The 14,119-nt window shown below is 45.9% G+C and overlaps 6 protein-coding genes across 6 annotated transcripts; 3 read left to right on the forward strand and 3 right to left on the reverse strand.

Moving 5' to 3' along the window:
* Positions 1–211: 211 nt before the first annotated feature.
* Positions 212–992, reverse strand: T069G_06414 (mpv17 / PMP22 family domain-containing protein; the record flags this gene model as incomplete). Its single annotated transcript, XM_056173624.1, has 3 exons — positions 212–367; positions 429–809; positions 897–992. 3 exons carry the CDS (start codon positions 990–992, stop codon positions 212–214), a joined length of 633 nt encoding a protein of 210 aa, XP_056027203.1.
* A 383-nt stretch (positions 993–1,375) lies between these two features.
* On the reverse strand, positions 1,376–2,544 carry T069G_06415 (zinc-binding dehydrogenase domain-containing protein; the record flags this gene model as incomplete). The annotated part of the gene is made up of 4 exons (XM_056173625.1): positions 1,376–1,560; positions 1,616–2,116; positions 2,192–2,343; positions 2,399–2,544. The coding sequence occupies 4 exons, from the start codon at positions 2,542–2,544 to the stop codon at positions 1,376–1,378; spliced, it is 984 nt and encodes a 327-aa protein (XP_056027204.1).
* Positions 2,545–2,895: 351 nt separating this feature from the next.
* T069G_06416 (amidase domain-containing protein) lies at positions 2,896–5,100 on the reverse strand (the record flags this gene model as incomplete). Its single annotated transcript, XM_056173626.1, has 2 exons — positions 2,896–4,519; positions 4,577–5,100. The coding sequence occupies 2 exons, from the start codon at positions 5,098–5,100 to the stop codon at positions 2,896–2,898; spliced, it is 2,148 nt and encodes a 715-aa protein (XP_056027205.1).
* A 316-nt stretch (positions 5,101–5,416) lies between these two features.
* Positions 5,417–9,655, forward strand: T069G_06417 (heterokaryon incompatibility protein (HET) domain-containing protein; the record flags this gene model as incomplete). The annotated part of the gene is made up of 6 exons (XM_056173627.1): positions 5,417–5,552; positions 5,616–6,155; positions 6,301–6,483; positions 6,536–8,901; positions 8,960–9,446; positions 9,504–9,655. The coding sequence occupies 6 exons, from the start codon at positions 5,417–5,419 to the stop codon at positions 9,653–9,655; spliced, it is 3,864 nt and encodes a 1,287-aa protein (XP_056027206.1).
* Positions 9,656–11,436: 1,781 nt separating this feature from the next.
* On the forward strand, positions 11,437–12,138 carry T069G_06418 (uncharacterized protein; the record flags this gene model as incomplete). The annotated part of the gene is made up of 3 exons (XM_056173628.1): positions 11,437–11,536; positions 11,603–11,998; positions 12,053–12,138. The coding sequence occupies 3 exons, from the start codon at positions 11,437–11,439 to the stop codon at positions 12,136–12,138; spliced, it is 582 nt and encodes a 193-aa protein (XP_056027207.1).
* Positions 12,139–12,688: 550 nt separating this feature from the next.
* On the forward strand, positions 12,689–13,153 carry T069G_06419 (YCII-related domain-containing protein; the record flags this gene model as incomplete). The annotated part of the gene is made up of 1 exon (XM_056173629.1): positions 12,689–13,153. The coding sequence occupies one exon, from the start codon at positions 12,689–12,691 to the stop codon at positions 13,151–13,153; it is 465 nt and encodes a 154-aa protein (XP_056027208.1).
* Positions 13,154–14,119: the final 966 nt, after the last annotated feature.

Below are 14,119 nucleotides of genomic sequence, written 5' to 3' on the forward strand. Positions count from 1 at the left end.
ATAATGTGAATAAGCCGTCTGCTTTGCAGAAACGGCTTCTTTTCGGTGTACATAGCTTTATACGCCTTGTGAAGGCATATACATAAATGTGAATACTCTATCTATGGAGTGATTGTTTATACAAAACCCACGCTGCCAATGTCCTCCGTGAAATCTATTCTGAAGACGCAATGTAATGCCACAAAAGCTTTTGAGTGAAACAGAGACTAAACTAAACCCTTGCTGCGACCAGACTCAAGTAAATGCCCCACAGAAGACCAATGAAACTCAGAAACACGATGCGACGGTGAACAGGGACGAAGCTGAAACTGACAATCGATGCGATTGGCCAAATCTTGTATCCTGCTATAATTATAGGTATTGTTTCCTGCTCCACAAGATTAGTTACCATCATCTCTCCAAGTGGAAGGTTAACGCTGAGAACCCACGGCTTTAATATTAGAAGATATCTGAGCCATTGGTTGACCCTTTAATACCCCCATGATGACCAAGAACGCAACAGTATTCATGATTGCCCCAGCAGTGATGCAATCAATGAACCATTTGGTCAGAGTGTTTCGGATGCTGAACTTGGGATGAGTCGCTGCTTCAGACTGTGATTGAGATCCCCCGCCAATGGAAGCCCCAGCTGCTGCTTCTTCCATCGCTTTGAGTTCAATATCCTTACCTCCATCTCGTAATTTTTGTATGGGAGGGTATGCTGGGAAGGACTTTTCGAGAAACTGCTGCCAAAGGTAGTTTGGCGGAGCGGTGATGAGAGAGAGGACTATGAAGCGGAAGAGTTGGATGTGGTCCAGATGAAAGGCGGTCTGCCGTTAATATGATAAGTATAAAGCATTGAAACAGTAGAATAGAGATATCGGGGATATGATGCATATTATACTAAGGAATCTCACCTCGTTCCAGTATGTCTCAATGAACTGAGCACAGAGGTTGGACGCTGTTGATAGGGCTGCCGCCTGAAGCGTCGCAGTCAGGATTGGAGACGGCATATTTCACCACAGTTGCAAAACGTAGACAATTGAATGTCTCCTGAATATGAACGCGTGTTATGTATGTGTTTTTGGGTTGTGCAAAGTTCAATTGAACCTTTGCGACCGCAGACGTCAGAGCAAGGAGGCCATCACGTGAGAGGCCTGGACATGGAATGGCGATCTGCGGACAAGGTGGAATTTTGGTGGAGATGCTGATGTGATGATGTTGGAAAGTAAAAAGTCAAAGTTTATTCTATTTATGTGTCTATAACTCTGTAAAACACCTCGTAATCTAATCACAATTTGTCTTCTATCTTGCCTTGGATGAACCGGGTCTTTGGTCCAACACAGTGGCCACAGCGATCCAGTTGTTGGCCAATAGCATGGAACTCTCTTCCGTCTTACGCAGGAATCCTCACCACAATACGTCCTGTCACTTCGTTATTTTTGAGCTTCTCGAAAATTTTAGGGACTTCCGAAAAGTCTTCGACTTGAACCATGGGATTGATGGTGCCTGCAGCAGCTTGTTCCAGAAGCTCCACCATCTGCTGCTCAGTCCCTACCATAACACCGGTGACAGTGAGCGCTATCAGAGCAACACAATTAGCGACGGTACAATTAACAAACGAGTGTTATCTTACCTTTTACTGCGAATAAACTGGCCGTCATGGGGACAGTGAATGTGGCCGGGGGTAAACCAATGATGGCTAACAATCCCGCGTTCCGAACCAGCTTTGGAGCAAGCTCAAACGCGGCTTCAGATCCCGATACAATAAGGCATGCATGAGCTCCCTCTCCGGTTATTTCTTTCACTCTCTCTTCGACATTCTCCGTGGCAAAATCGATGAAGAATTGAGCACCACATTGTAAACTGAGCTCGCGTTTGGATGCTCCTGAATCGACTGCAATAACTTTGAATCCTCTCAACTTGGTGGCAATTTGGATTCCTATGTGCCCCAGGCCACCTCCAGAGCCTTGAACCACCACCCATCCATCACTGGGTATTTGCGTATCGAGTTTTCCTATCCCGCCTGCCATGGTCAACCCTGCACACAGCAAGGGAGAGGCCAACTCTGAACGTAAGCCGTCCGGGATCCTCGTCAAGTACCGCGAATCGGCAATTACATATTGCTGCAGAGTCCCTTGAACATGAAGACCTGTAAATACGGGGTTTGCACAATGATTTGTAGATCCGGTTTTGCATCCTGAACACAGGCCGCATGCGCTGTGAAGCCATTTCACACCTACCCTTTGGCCGAGTATCGACTCTGAGACATTCTCGCCTGTTTTGACAACTATGCCGACTCCTTCGTGGCCTATGACGGGCCTGTAATTTCCCCAGCCAAGCATCGCCCGAACCTCTGATCCACTAAGAGAAGTTAGCAACACCAATTGCATGTGAAGAGTATAATTAAAGTCCTTACCAGATACCGCTGAACTCCAATTTGACAAGGACTTCATGCTTGCCCGGAGCCTCGACTGGATGTGAATTGTCAATTCGAACTATTCCATTTGGCCCCGGATTTTCGATGACGGCTGCGCTTTGAGTGGTCGGTATTGATGAGCCCATGGTTGAGATTCTGTGACTGTTGACTACACGACAAACAATTACGTATGTAAAATATAAATTTAGCTGTACACTTGATAGTTGGTATTGACATTGGTGAGTTTTAGTTCTAATATATATACATGAAATTAAATAGTCTAGATTTAACTATCCGTCAAATATTGTTTTAGAAAACCTCCATCCGTCTTCCGAAATCCCCGCATCGGCAGTGGGCTCCGGATGCTGACGCTTGTGGGGACGGCTCTTGTGTCGGCATCAGAGTTATTGACTGATGAATGATAGTTTAGAGTCATAAATAGAACATGTGTATCTATATTGCTTCAAAATATCACTATAATAGGTGAACCCTTAACTCTATTGCATAGAGCTTTCAAAAATAGCTGCAATGTCCAGAATTTTCCCATCATATCCGCTGTCCCCCAGAAACGTGATACCAAATGGCAACCGTGCTTCCCCATCCTCTATCCATCCGGCGTTAATGCTAACACCGCATAGATCAACAACATTTGCGGCATACGTGAACAGCCCAAGTTTCGAACCTAGAGCTATTGGGTCATCCATTATCTCCTGTATAGTAGGATGATAGGGCATGCTAGGCACAACTAAAACGTCAATGCCATCTTCTAGTTTGTTGAATGTTCGGCGTGTCGCTGCGATGCACTGCATCTGCGTGGCTTGATCTTGAAAGACTTCCCAGGCTTTCAGGTCGGATGATAAAACGCCTTCAAAGATCGTTTTCGTGACGGGATGAAATGTGTCAATATTTTCTGTGATGAAGTCGTGTCCGATTGAAGCAAGACGTTCATGAATAAGAGATGCACCGTAGATCAGACCGCCCGCCTTGACAAATGGCGTGTAGTCAATATCGACCAACCTTCCTCCGCACGATTGTAACTTGCCAATAGCTATTTTGAATAACTGTTGGTACTTTCCAGAGCACAAATCTAGAAAGGGTTCCGGAGGTATGCCAAAGGTGAACCCTCCCTGTCTGAATCCTCGATAATCTACTATCCAAGTAGGGAGACTCGATGGTGGTTTGGCGTATGGATCTAAATGGTCGTACTGATCCATTACATACCAAACCTGCCTTGCATCGTGTAGAGAAGGTGCTAGAATACCGAGTGTATCAAGGCTCTGGCATGCGGGTACCGCGCCTCTGGCCGAAATGGTACCCTTGGTAGGTTTGAAGCCGACGATTCCGTTGAATGCTGCTGGACCCCGAACGCTTCCGGCGGTGTCGGTACCAATTGCGAAGGATACAAGTCCAGCAGCGACGGCAACAGCTGATCCAGAAGATGAGCCGCCGGTGATGTGTTTCTTAGAATGGTAACTGTGAGGAATACCGTAAGGTGAGCGGCACCCTGTTAAACCAGTGGCAAGCTGGTCGAGGTTCAATTTCCCTATATATATTGCACCGGCATCAAGTAAATGCTGAATTGCCGGCGCAGTTGAAGTCGCAGTATAGGCGAAGCTGTCGCATGCAACTGTAGTGATCACCCCGGTCACGTCGATATTATCCTTCACGGCGAATGGAATGCCAAAGAGAGGAGAAAGCGCTTTGCCCGCATAAGCCGTAGATAATCGTTTGACAGCTACCAATGTACTCTCTAGAGATTCTTTAGATATCCACAACGATGGATCAATGCTCTCGTACTTGGCTATTCGATTGAACACTGATCGTATGACGGCTTCTGGATCGAGTAGACCATCTCTGTATAGCCTTCTGAGCTCACTGATAGAGGGAAGCGTAGTGGCATTAAGATCTGTAATAAAACTCGGCTGAAGAGAACGTGCTTGATATACCTGTGCAATGAGCTCGCTGCTATGGCCAACGTATCCAAAAAGGCCATTCTGACAGACGATGGTGTCTAATGATGCTGCCACCAGGGCTGGATCGAATCCTTCGGTACAGTCAGAGAGGACACAACATTCATAACCTCTATCGTTACACTCTCGTAACGTGCTCGTAACACAGCATCTATAATCACTATTAGTCGTGTTGGAAGCGAAAGTGCGTTGCTTTCTCTAGACATACTCTGTCGTCACGCCGGTGAGTATCAAATGGGTAATCCCTCTAGCAAGCAACAGCCTATGGAATCCGGTACCCCAAAAGCTTCCTTTTCCTGGCTTGTCAATAATTGGTTCACCAGGATACGGCTTTAGCTGGTTGATAATATTATGACCCCTCTCCCCTCTCACCAAGAGCTTCCCCATTGGCCCCTCATCGCCGATGCCCATCGATTGGTTGCCATTTGGCGCACTTTTTTGTCTCAGTCTTTTCGCAGCAGGTAAATCTGAGAAATTCGGAAGATGGCCTTCGCGAGTATAAATGACATGCAAGCCCAAGGAACGTGCCGCTTCTAAAGCTCTCTGGACATTTGGTACGATTTTGCGGACGGACGAGAAGATGGCGGGGTTTCCGCATACAATGGATCCGAAGCCGTCTGGATCTAGAAAATCCCGTTGCATATCAATCACGATAAATGCCGTGGTAGCAAGAGGAAAAGTAAACCCGTAGGGGCGAGCATTTGGGAGTGATAGTTTTACTTCTGTAGCCATTTTGAACGTATTGATACAGTGATTCTCGCATCAAGTCTAATAAAGCAGCAACTTGGATGAAATTGGAAGCGAAGCGGAGAAGCGGCTCGGGGGTTAATAATCGCCCCGATTGGGCTGAATTTGTCACCACGCATGTATGAACCACAAGTCTGCCTAATTGCTGATTGCAGCTGGTACGCTCTTGGCACAAGCAGACAATTTTACGAATGTTTCTTCTTTCGCGCGTACATATAGCTAATGACATACTTATTCAGCACAACTCAAAACATAACAAGTCAACCAACACCAAGGCTTCAAGCATCTATGATTATGAATTATGCGACTTCTCAGCTTCAACGGCAATCGCCTGGTGTGCACCAAAGATCTCATCGACGAGCCTCCACCATATGCGATTCTCTCTCATACCTGGGGTGGTGATGATGATGAAGTCACCTTTAGCGACATTACTGCTGGCAAAGGCTCAGATAAGCCGGGGTACCGTAAAATACAATTTTGTGCCAGACAAGCGGCTTCAGATGGGCTATCCTACTTCTGGATAGATACTTGTTGTATTGACAAGTCGAATAGTACAGAGCTTCAAAGGGAGATCAACTCTATGTTCCGACTATACAAAAACGCTGCCAAGTGCTACGTATATCTGTCTGATGTAACAAAACACGGAGATATTGACCATCTCGATTCCTCACCTATACCGAGTTGGGAGCCCTCCTTTCGCAAAAGTCGGTGGTTTACTCGGGGTTGGACTTTACAAGAACTCTTAGCCCCCGCGACGGTGGAATTCTATTCATCTGAATGCGCGCATCTTGGAAGCAAAGCGTCACTGCTGAGAGAAATTTATGAGATTACTGAAATCCCAATCGATGTGCTTCGAGGACGCCGGCTGTCTCAGATTAGTATCGACAAGCGGATGGCATGGTCAGAGAAACGTTCGACAACTTATCCCGAAGATAAGGCCTACTCCCTCCTGGGCATCTTTGGTGTCTATATACCGCTTATATATGGAGAAGGGCAGGATAATGCATTTGCACGTCTTCGGCGTGCAATTAATGAGCAAGGTCAGACCTCCAACTTATACAGCTCGCTCCCATAGATGGGCGCAATGCTAACTTCTTCTTCTTCTTCCTCAGACATTGTAAAAGGCGAGCTAGGCCTCCTCATATCCGCCATTTATTATTTATTATTAACGTGTGTATACATCAGATCACTTTTCTAAAGAGACGAGAGATCGCCTCCTGGGGTGGCTCCCATACATTGACCAGCAACGCTTTTACACCGAATCCCGAAGCGCTAGGAAACCCAGTGCTAGTACAGGCAGCTGGTTTGTGAATAGACACATTGTCCCATGGATGAAAGAAAGGTCTTTACTTTGGTTGCATGGAAAAGGTAAGAATCCATATGAATAGGTGCATGTACCTTTCAGAGCTATGACTGACAGCAGACGCAGCGGGATCGGGAAAGACGATTATGACGTCCAAAGTTATCGAGTATCTCGAGATTATGAATGATAGTATGCTTGCATATTATTACTTTTCGTTTCGGAACAAGGACTCTCAAAGTCTTCGGAATATGAAATGTGCCATTTTGGTACAGATTCTAAAGGGGCTTTCTGTTCCTCATCCCGATAACGAGAGCAAGTTCTTCATTCCTCGAGCTTTTCGAAGTCTTTATGACACTCATTTCCCATCCAAGACCCCTCCGATGGAAGAGTTGGACTCTGTACTAATAGAAGTCATCGATCTATCCGAGGAAACATTTCTTATAATCGATGCGTTGGATGAATGCGACTCAGAGTTTGTTAGAGGCGAAGTTATTACTTTCTTGGCCAGCTTGCTCGGAAAGGTCAAATCAAAGCTTCATATTCTCATCACAAGCCGCTTAGAGGTCGATATTGAGACAAAAATATCACAGATATCTATCCCGACAAGTTCGGTAGCTCTCCACGCTACAGATGTTGACCGGGATATACGCAAACATTTACGAGCCCTGATGAGAGAAGAGGATTCATTTAGAGCTTGGTCTCATGCTCTTAAGAAAAGGGTAGTAGAACACCTTGTCGAAAATGCGGACGGCGTCTTCCGCTGGGCAGATCTCCAAATACAGGGACTGAGGGGCAAAACGCGAGAAATCGACGTAAACCGAGCGCTGAAACGACTTCCTCGCGACTTGGGCGAAACCTATAGCCGCATTCTTCAGCGCATTGATCTGAACAACTACAAACTCGAGGCCATGGCTGTTCTCAGATGGCTCGCATGTTCAACGAGACCTCTGAATCTCGCCGAGATTGCGGAGCTGGCAGTTTTTGACGTGGAAGAAAGTGATGAAGCGAACCTGTTGCCTTCTTCTAGCGAGTACGAGGTATCCTGCGTATATCAAAACCGCTTTACCTCGGCCTCGGAGGTCTTGAACATTCTTTCCGGGCTCGTCATAAGCACACAGCTATCTGACAAGGATCCGCAGCCGCACAACAGCATCGTCTCATTCTCTCATTTCTCAGTTAAAGAGTACCTGCAATCAAACCAGGTCGAGCCTTCGTATTTCAAGTTGATATTGAGCGATTGTCATTGGTTTGTTTTAAAAAGCAGTTTCTCTTACATGCGAGCCTTCGACATTGCAGTGAGAGATAAGCAAAGCTCGAGAAATTGCCCTCTTCTTCTCTATGCGTGCTTTTCAATATGGGGACATGCTAAAGAGCCTGAAGTCTTTTTCGCCAAGGGCGATAAGGGAGAGAGTCTGCTCGCCTCATTCATTGCCACTTACGTTCAAGAGTACGGGTATGCCATTTCGGTGGCCCTTGAACGTGCATTCCTAAATTCACAGCGTATTCCAGAGGATGTTTCGCAGTTTATTCGACACTTCATCGAGATGGGGGCTCACAGCTTGTCGACATATTCTCAAATTTACTCAGCAGTTGCTCTTGCAGACTGTAATCTCATCAATTTGCTCCTTAGTTGCAATTTAGATGCTCCATATGACATTTTACTGAGAGCAACTCTGGACTTTAACCAGCCAACGGACATTCAAGTCAAAAAGTCTACAATAACCGTTGATTCCGATAAACAGCTTCAATTCTCCCCTGTGTCAGGCGTTGTACAGACTGTCGTTAACCAAATGACCAAGATCTCTCTTCTGGAGAGTGGCTCTCAAAGGTCACCATCATCACGAACTAATACAGAAAATCGCATCGCTGTATGGAAAATGCTCCAAGCAGAACCTCAAGTTCAATTAAACGCTAAAGATCGTGACGGGAAGACACCACTGCTCTTGGCAGCGATACACGGCGACAAAGACTTTTTTAAGTATTTGTTTGCGCAAGATGGCATTGAGACAGATGTACAAGAAAGTCATGGATGGGACCTTCTAACCTGTGCCCTATTGGGTAAAAACACTACCATCATCAAGATGATACTTGGCCGGGGTAACTTTGATCTAGACCATATGGATCTCTATGGCCGAACAAATTTCGAATGGAGCACCCATTTGGGGTTACACGCGGTTCTAGCATCTGCATCAATGATACCAGAAGTTTCTCGTCAAACCTCCGAGATGCGCCAGATTCCATTCACAGTCGTTAAAGAAATAGCTACCGATGGGGAAGTGTGGGCGTGCATATTCTCACAAGACGGCTCACGACTAGCTCTTTGCCTTTCCTCCAATAAGGCTCTGATCTTTGATCTTCAAAAAGACGAATTACAAAGCACCTTGGACCACGAAAAGCCCGTTACTAAAGCGTCCTGGAGTCCGGACGACTCGTTGATTGTGACCCTCAGCCTTGATGGTAAGCCAAGATTATGGGATTCCGAGGCAAGATTGTTTACCCTAAGTCTCTTCATGGCTTCCTCAAAGCTAACAGGTATGCTAGAGTGGAGTGCTGGTCAAAATATTACCTCTGCATCATGAAGTCGGAATGGGATGCCATTGGTCACTTGACGGCAGATATGTCATTTTGACTTCCTTGAGTGACACACTTGGTATCGTGACTATGGAGATATCTGATGGTCATTATCGCCCATGGATCGAAGTTCAAGGTCTTCGCGTCCAATCTAGTGCCATGTCAAGAGATGGAAAGTGGCTTGTGGCCATAACATATACAAAAGAGCTGCTCATCTTTCAAGTTGCGGCTGCGGAGCTAGCAACCAAAATCTCTCTATCAGAGCGCCCATCTTGGGTTTCTATCAGCGATGGCCTCGGCCTTATTCTTATGGGATACGTTGATGGGGGGTTCGATATTCGGCTTCTTCCAAGCGGCGAAGTCATTCAGCAACGTCCTGGAATAAGCAACACTGATTTTCTGTTGCAAGGATCTGTAGGGGGAGAAAATGATACATTTCTCTTGAGGGCCGAAGAAAGTAAGTCACTATCGGGCAATTTCTCTGACTGCGAGTAGGAGCTCACAAAACAAATAGACGGTTATATAAGCATCTGGGATCTAAATTCGGGAACTCTTGCAGGGCTCGAACACGGCCACTATCCTGAACGAACAAACTATGCCGCGTGGAGTCCGGTCGATCCATGTGTCATTGCATCTGGCGGAGACGATCATAAATGCAGGATGTGAGTACAACTTGTGATATAATGAATTTGATAAATCAGCAAACCAGAATAGCTAACAAAGACTAGCTGGTCCTGCCGAAATAATTTGCTTACCTATCACGAGGGCTGATGAGTCGCGGAGAAGGATTCATATCCCGAATAGAATATTAATTAAATGGTTTAGGGATCCGAGCATCATTCGTCTGTGTGACTATGGCTGATCTATAGAGATAACCTTGACCAATTAATTAGCAGGACACTCCTCGTGGAGGAAACCTATTAATAGATATCCAAGGAAGCTACACCTTTGATCCTCTTTTTGCATCACGCGACTGCTATAATGCATTGTCATGGCTGCCTGAAGCATTGTTACACCTCTTCCGAGGCAAAATGACCTGGCCGTTCGATACCCCACATGAAGTGGGACAGACATATCGTGGCCATGTGAGGCTCTACGGCGAGCTGACCCTCCAGACGTGGCAAGCAATTTGTGGCACCTTAAATCTTCTTCGGTAATGTTGTGGCCCCCAGTTGAGTACCCTTACTCATGGACTCTAGTCGGTGGCATGGTCGCTCAGGCTGAGAAGGCTGCTCTAGTGCATTTCGTCCCTTGGATATTGTATGGCAACGGGCCATTAACAACTGGACACATGGAGGAGACCACTCCACTATTCAACGAAAGCCTTCTGGTATTCGTGATATTGCCATTATTATGGGGATTCGGGCTGCAAATGTTTCATATCAAAGATAAAGCTGCATTGAGCCTCATCCGGTCACCGGATGTTGCCCAGCCTGGGATATGCCTGGCATGGGCCTCTCAATGGAAAGGTGGCGAAATCCTCCCTTGCATTGAGCCTATAAATATGATATACAAGTACATGTCTATCTTTCCATCTTTTATGGCGTTCTATCACTCAAGACAGTCTCTGTTGCAGGCACTTTGGTTCGATTTGCTTGAGTCCAGCCATAAGTTATGAAGGTTTCACTTATTCTCGGGGTCGTTACCCTATTTCCAACAGCAATTGCGGCCAAAGCATCGCCACCCGCAGCAATAGTGAGTCGCTATTACCAGTGATCATGCCATAGCGCTGACAATATTTCAATTTAGGACGAATACTGCCGTCAAAAAGGTATGTCGGCCCACTGCAGAAGGCTACAGCTGCATTAACACTGGAAAAGGTCAATTTGCCCAGCTGGTGAAAGGAGTCTGGAAATGTGTCCAAATTTCAGATATCTGCAGCCCCAGTGAGGATATCAGCACTATTCACCATGATAAAGACACAGGTGAATGGGTTTGTTGCTTAAAGGGCCATGAGCTTAAAAACGGTGAATGCATATCACCTGAACCAGAGTGTAAATAAATAATTGTCGAATAAGTATCAGCGGTAACTCACAACATCTATAGGTCCTCTTCCTACTGGATTTTGCAAATCTCCAACTTGTGCACAAACTCTAAGGTCTGCCGAACTAGAGACTCTTCTCCGTCAAGCCTTTTTAGAATGTTTCCCCCATGATGAGATACATCTGGATTCGTTCATCAAGTATCAAATAAACTCTCTCGAGACTGGAATTAACCTTTTTGAAAAGATTCATCAAGACAAGAAGGAGTCACTCCTGGTCCAGGGGCGCCAATCACCTTTCAGCCCCTCTAGGGAATGGTGGAATTGTCCTCAGGATAATTCGCCCTGCAAATGGCTCGCCTTGGAGAATAATAACGCCCCCAAAAAGTTGACCCCAACAGGTCATGAAAGAATGATTCTACCGAACCCAAACCAGCCTATCCCCAATTACGTATATCCATTCGATATGTGGGTGACGAAACTTGCCGGCGGACAATTCGCCCTTTACATCAACGGCGAGCAGATCCAACCTCATGACTCAGGTCTTGACTTTTTTATTCCTGCTGGTGAGCCATCATTCTCAGCTTGGCAAAATTAAGCTTAGTTACTGTGTTACTGACGAGTGTCATTAGGAACTGCCGCTGATGACATTTGGTACAAGTCTGAAACTGGTGCTATGATTCACTTCTACGGATCGTGCTCTACATATACCCCGTGTTTGGGAAGAAAAGTCGTTCCTTGGACCAGAGGCGTCTCACATAAACGACTAGGACAAGATGGAGAGATTTATATCGGGCAATATGATGAAGACTTGGTTCTTACCATTGCCGATACTGAGACGACTTCTGAGCAATACACTGTTTTCGCCGACGGTGTGAAGCTTGGCTCTACACATGGACGGCTCACTCTAGGAGATGAAAAGTACAAGAGATCTAATATTCATATGGTTGATGTGGGATCTGGAGCCGCCGGCGCTCTACGAAGTATTGCAAACGATGGATTCTGGGGGTCATTCAAGATTCCGAGAGGTAAGAACATATGACTTCGTGACTTTAAGCACAGGGGCTCTAACATTTCCACAGGCGCTAAGAAGATTACCATCGTCGATGATTCGTCTGATTTCGATTTCGCCTTTGAGTATCGTCTTGATACCGCATGTAGCTGCTAAAAGGAAGGATTTTGTCATGGAAAATGCACGTTGGTAGAGAAAATGTTGGTTTGGTATAGGTTTGTAGTTGTGGTTCTCTAGAAGGCAGTATCGTGATTTTTTTGCCTGCATGGCAATAGCTGTTTAAATAGAGAATAAAAGTTTGTTTACATCGTCGAGAAATTCACAATTTGATAGAACACGCCATGTGTCAACCGCACTGTGGTGACCTTGAAGAGTAGCTCCTGCAATATTGACAGCTCAACTAAGCAATTTTTAACGTTCAGGCTAACTGTATGCTTAGAAACGTGAATTATTTTACAGTGAATTAAAATGAACTACACACACCGACCTGTCGTCATTCTCGCTCTAAATAAACGCCTCTCGCGCAACTTGCCTGGGCATGAGGGGTTGCTGCCTGTATGGTATCCTAGCGGATGCGAAACTTTGCCCCCATGATCAAGCATGATATAATGCATATATACTCTGGCGATATCAAGTTGTGTCGCGATGACACAAGCAGCTTCGCATTCAAGATCAACATATACAGACTTACTGTTCATACTTCACAATGCCTTCATTCATCTTTCTTATGAAAGCCAATGTCATGGCTGAAGCCCCACCTGCAGAAATCCCCCCAGAGATCTTCGAGTCAATGTGCAAGTACAACGAAGAACTGAACGATGCCGGAATCTTACTTGACGCTCAAGGCCTCCGACCAACTTCAGTTGATAGTTATCGATTGACCTACTCGACTGACAATCTACCTGAAGTCATTCCAGGACCTTTTAACGTCGCTACGGAAACTCATATCTGTGGCTGGTGGATTGTCCAAACCAAGGATGCGGAGGAGGCTCTCAGCTGGGCTAAGAAGATTCCGATGCAATCAGGGGAGATTGTTGTTCGACGGATTGGGTGTGTGGAAGAGCTGGGAGATGGTTTCACAAAGGAGTTACGAGAACGGGAAGCAAAGTTACGGGTTCAGGTGGCAAAGAGAGTGCTGGAACTTGCGCAAAAGGACAATGGATCTATTTAACGGAGATGTGCCTTTCATGTCAGTAGTAGCTGTTTTGGAGTTGAATTAGTAAAGGGAGTGCCTAGCCGGTACCCTAAATTTGTACATACTTAGGTATCCAGCTTCCAAGCGACTAATACCTGGGTGTCTGGTTCTTCCAGGCGCCTACTATTACCTCTCCCTCTTCCTAGTACCTGCTACTACTACTATTCAGCCAGAATTCGTTAAATTTGTCACATAAGATGCTCTTTATAGCCAACACTTGGGGTGCTAGCCGGCGGAGATGTGAATGAAGTAGGCAGTGGAGTTGACGCTTTAGACATACACATTGAGAAGAATTCTGTCTATTATGAACTATAGATGAACCCTTTCACATTACACGGTTCAGAATAGGGACTCTATAGGCCCTGAAAAGGGCGACATCATGCAGATTGCATGTTAATATACTCGTACTCTCGACGACTGCGCCCGCTGCTATCCCACGCCGTCAGCTCACAGAGACAACCGCCGGGTATTGCAGCCTGTTCATCCTCCAAGATCTGTACAGCGCCGCCCTACAGGCTTATTTGTCTATGGAAAGCAAACTATCTGGAATTGCTACTAAGCGAGTATAATACTTTTCACGCCGTCGGAGTCATCGCCGTATTTGTCATCCGCCTCTTGGGAGCTGCTACACTCTTGTATAGAGACACTAGCAGAGTCGGTGGATGACAAAGTTATTGAACCTTGGTTGTCTGGAATCTCTGACAAGGGTGCAGTCTCGTCGATTGTTGCCTCTGCCATGGCCATATCATCACTCTGTGTTGTTTGTGCTTGAACCTCTTCGCGTATCTGCATGCAGCATCTCGGTGGAGGTGGTATCAATTGGAAAGGCCTTTGTCTTGCGTTATGGACCTTGCTTTGAGATCAGTATACATGAAGATTTCGAAGCACATTTTGCTAGCCTATCGAACCTACACGGTGGTATGGAGTTCTGAGATGCCATCG

This window comes from Trichoderma breve, chromosome 4 (assembly GCF_028502605.1).
Source record: "Trichoderma breve strain T069 chromosome 4, whole genome shotgun sequence".
NCBI lineage: Eukaryota > Fungi > Ascomycota > Sordariomycetes > Hypocreales > Hypocreaceae > Trichoderma > Trichoderma breve.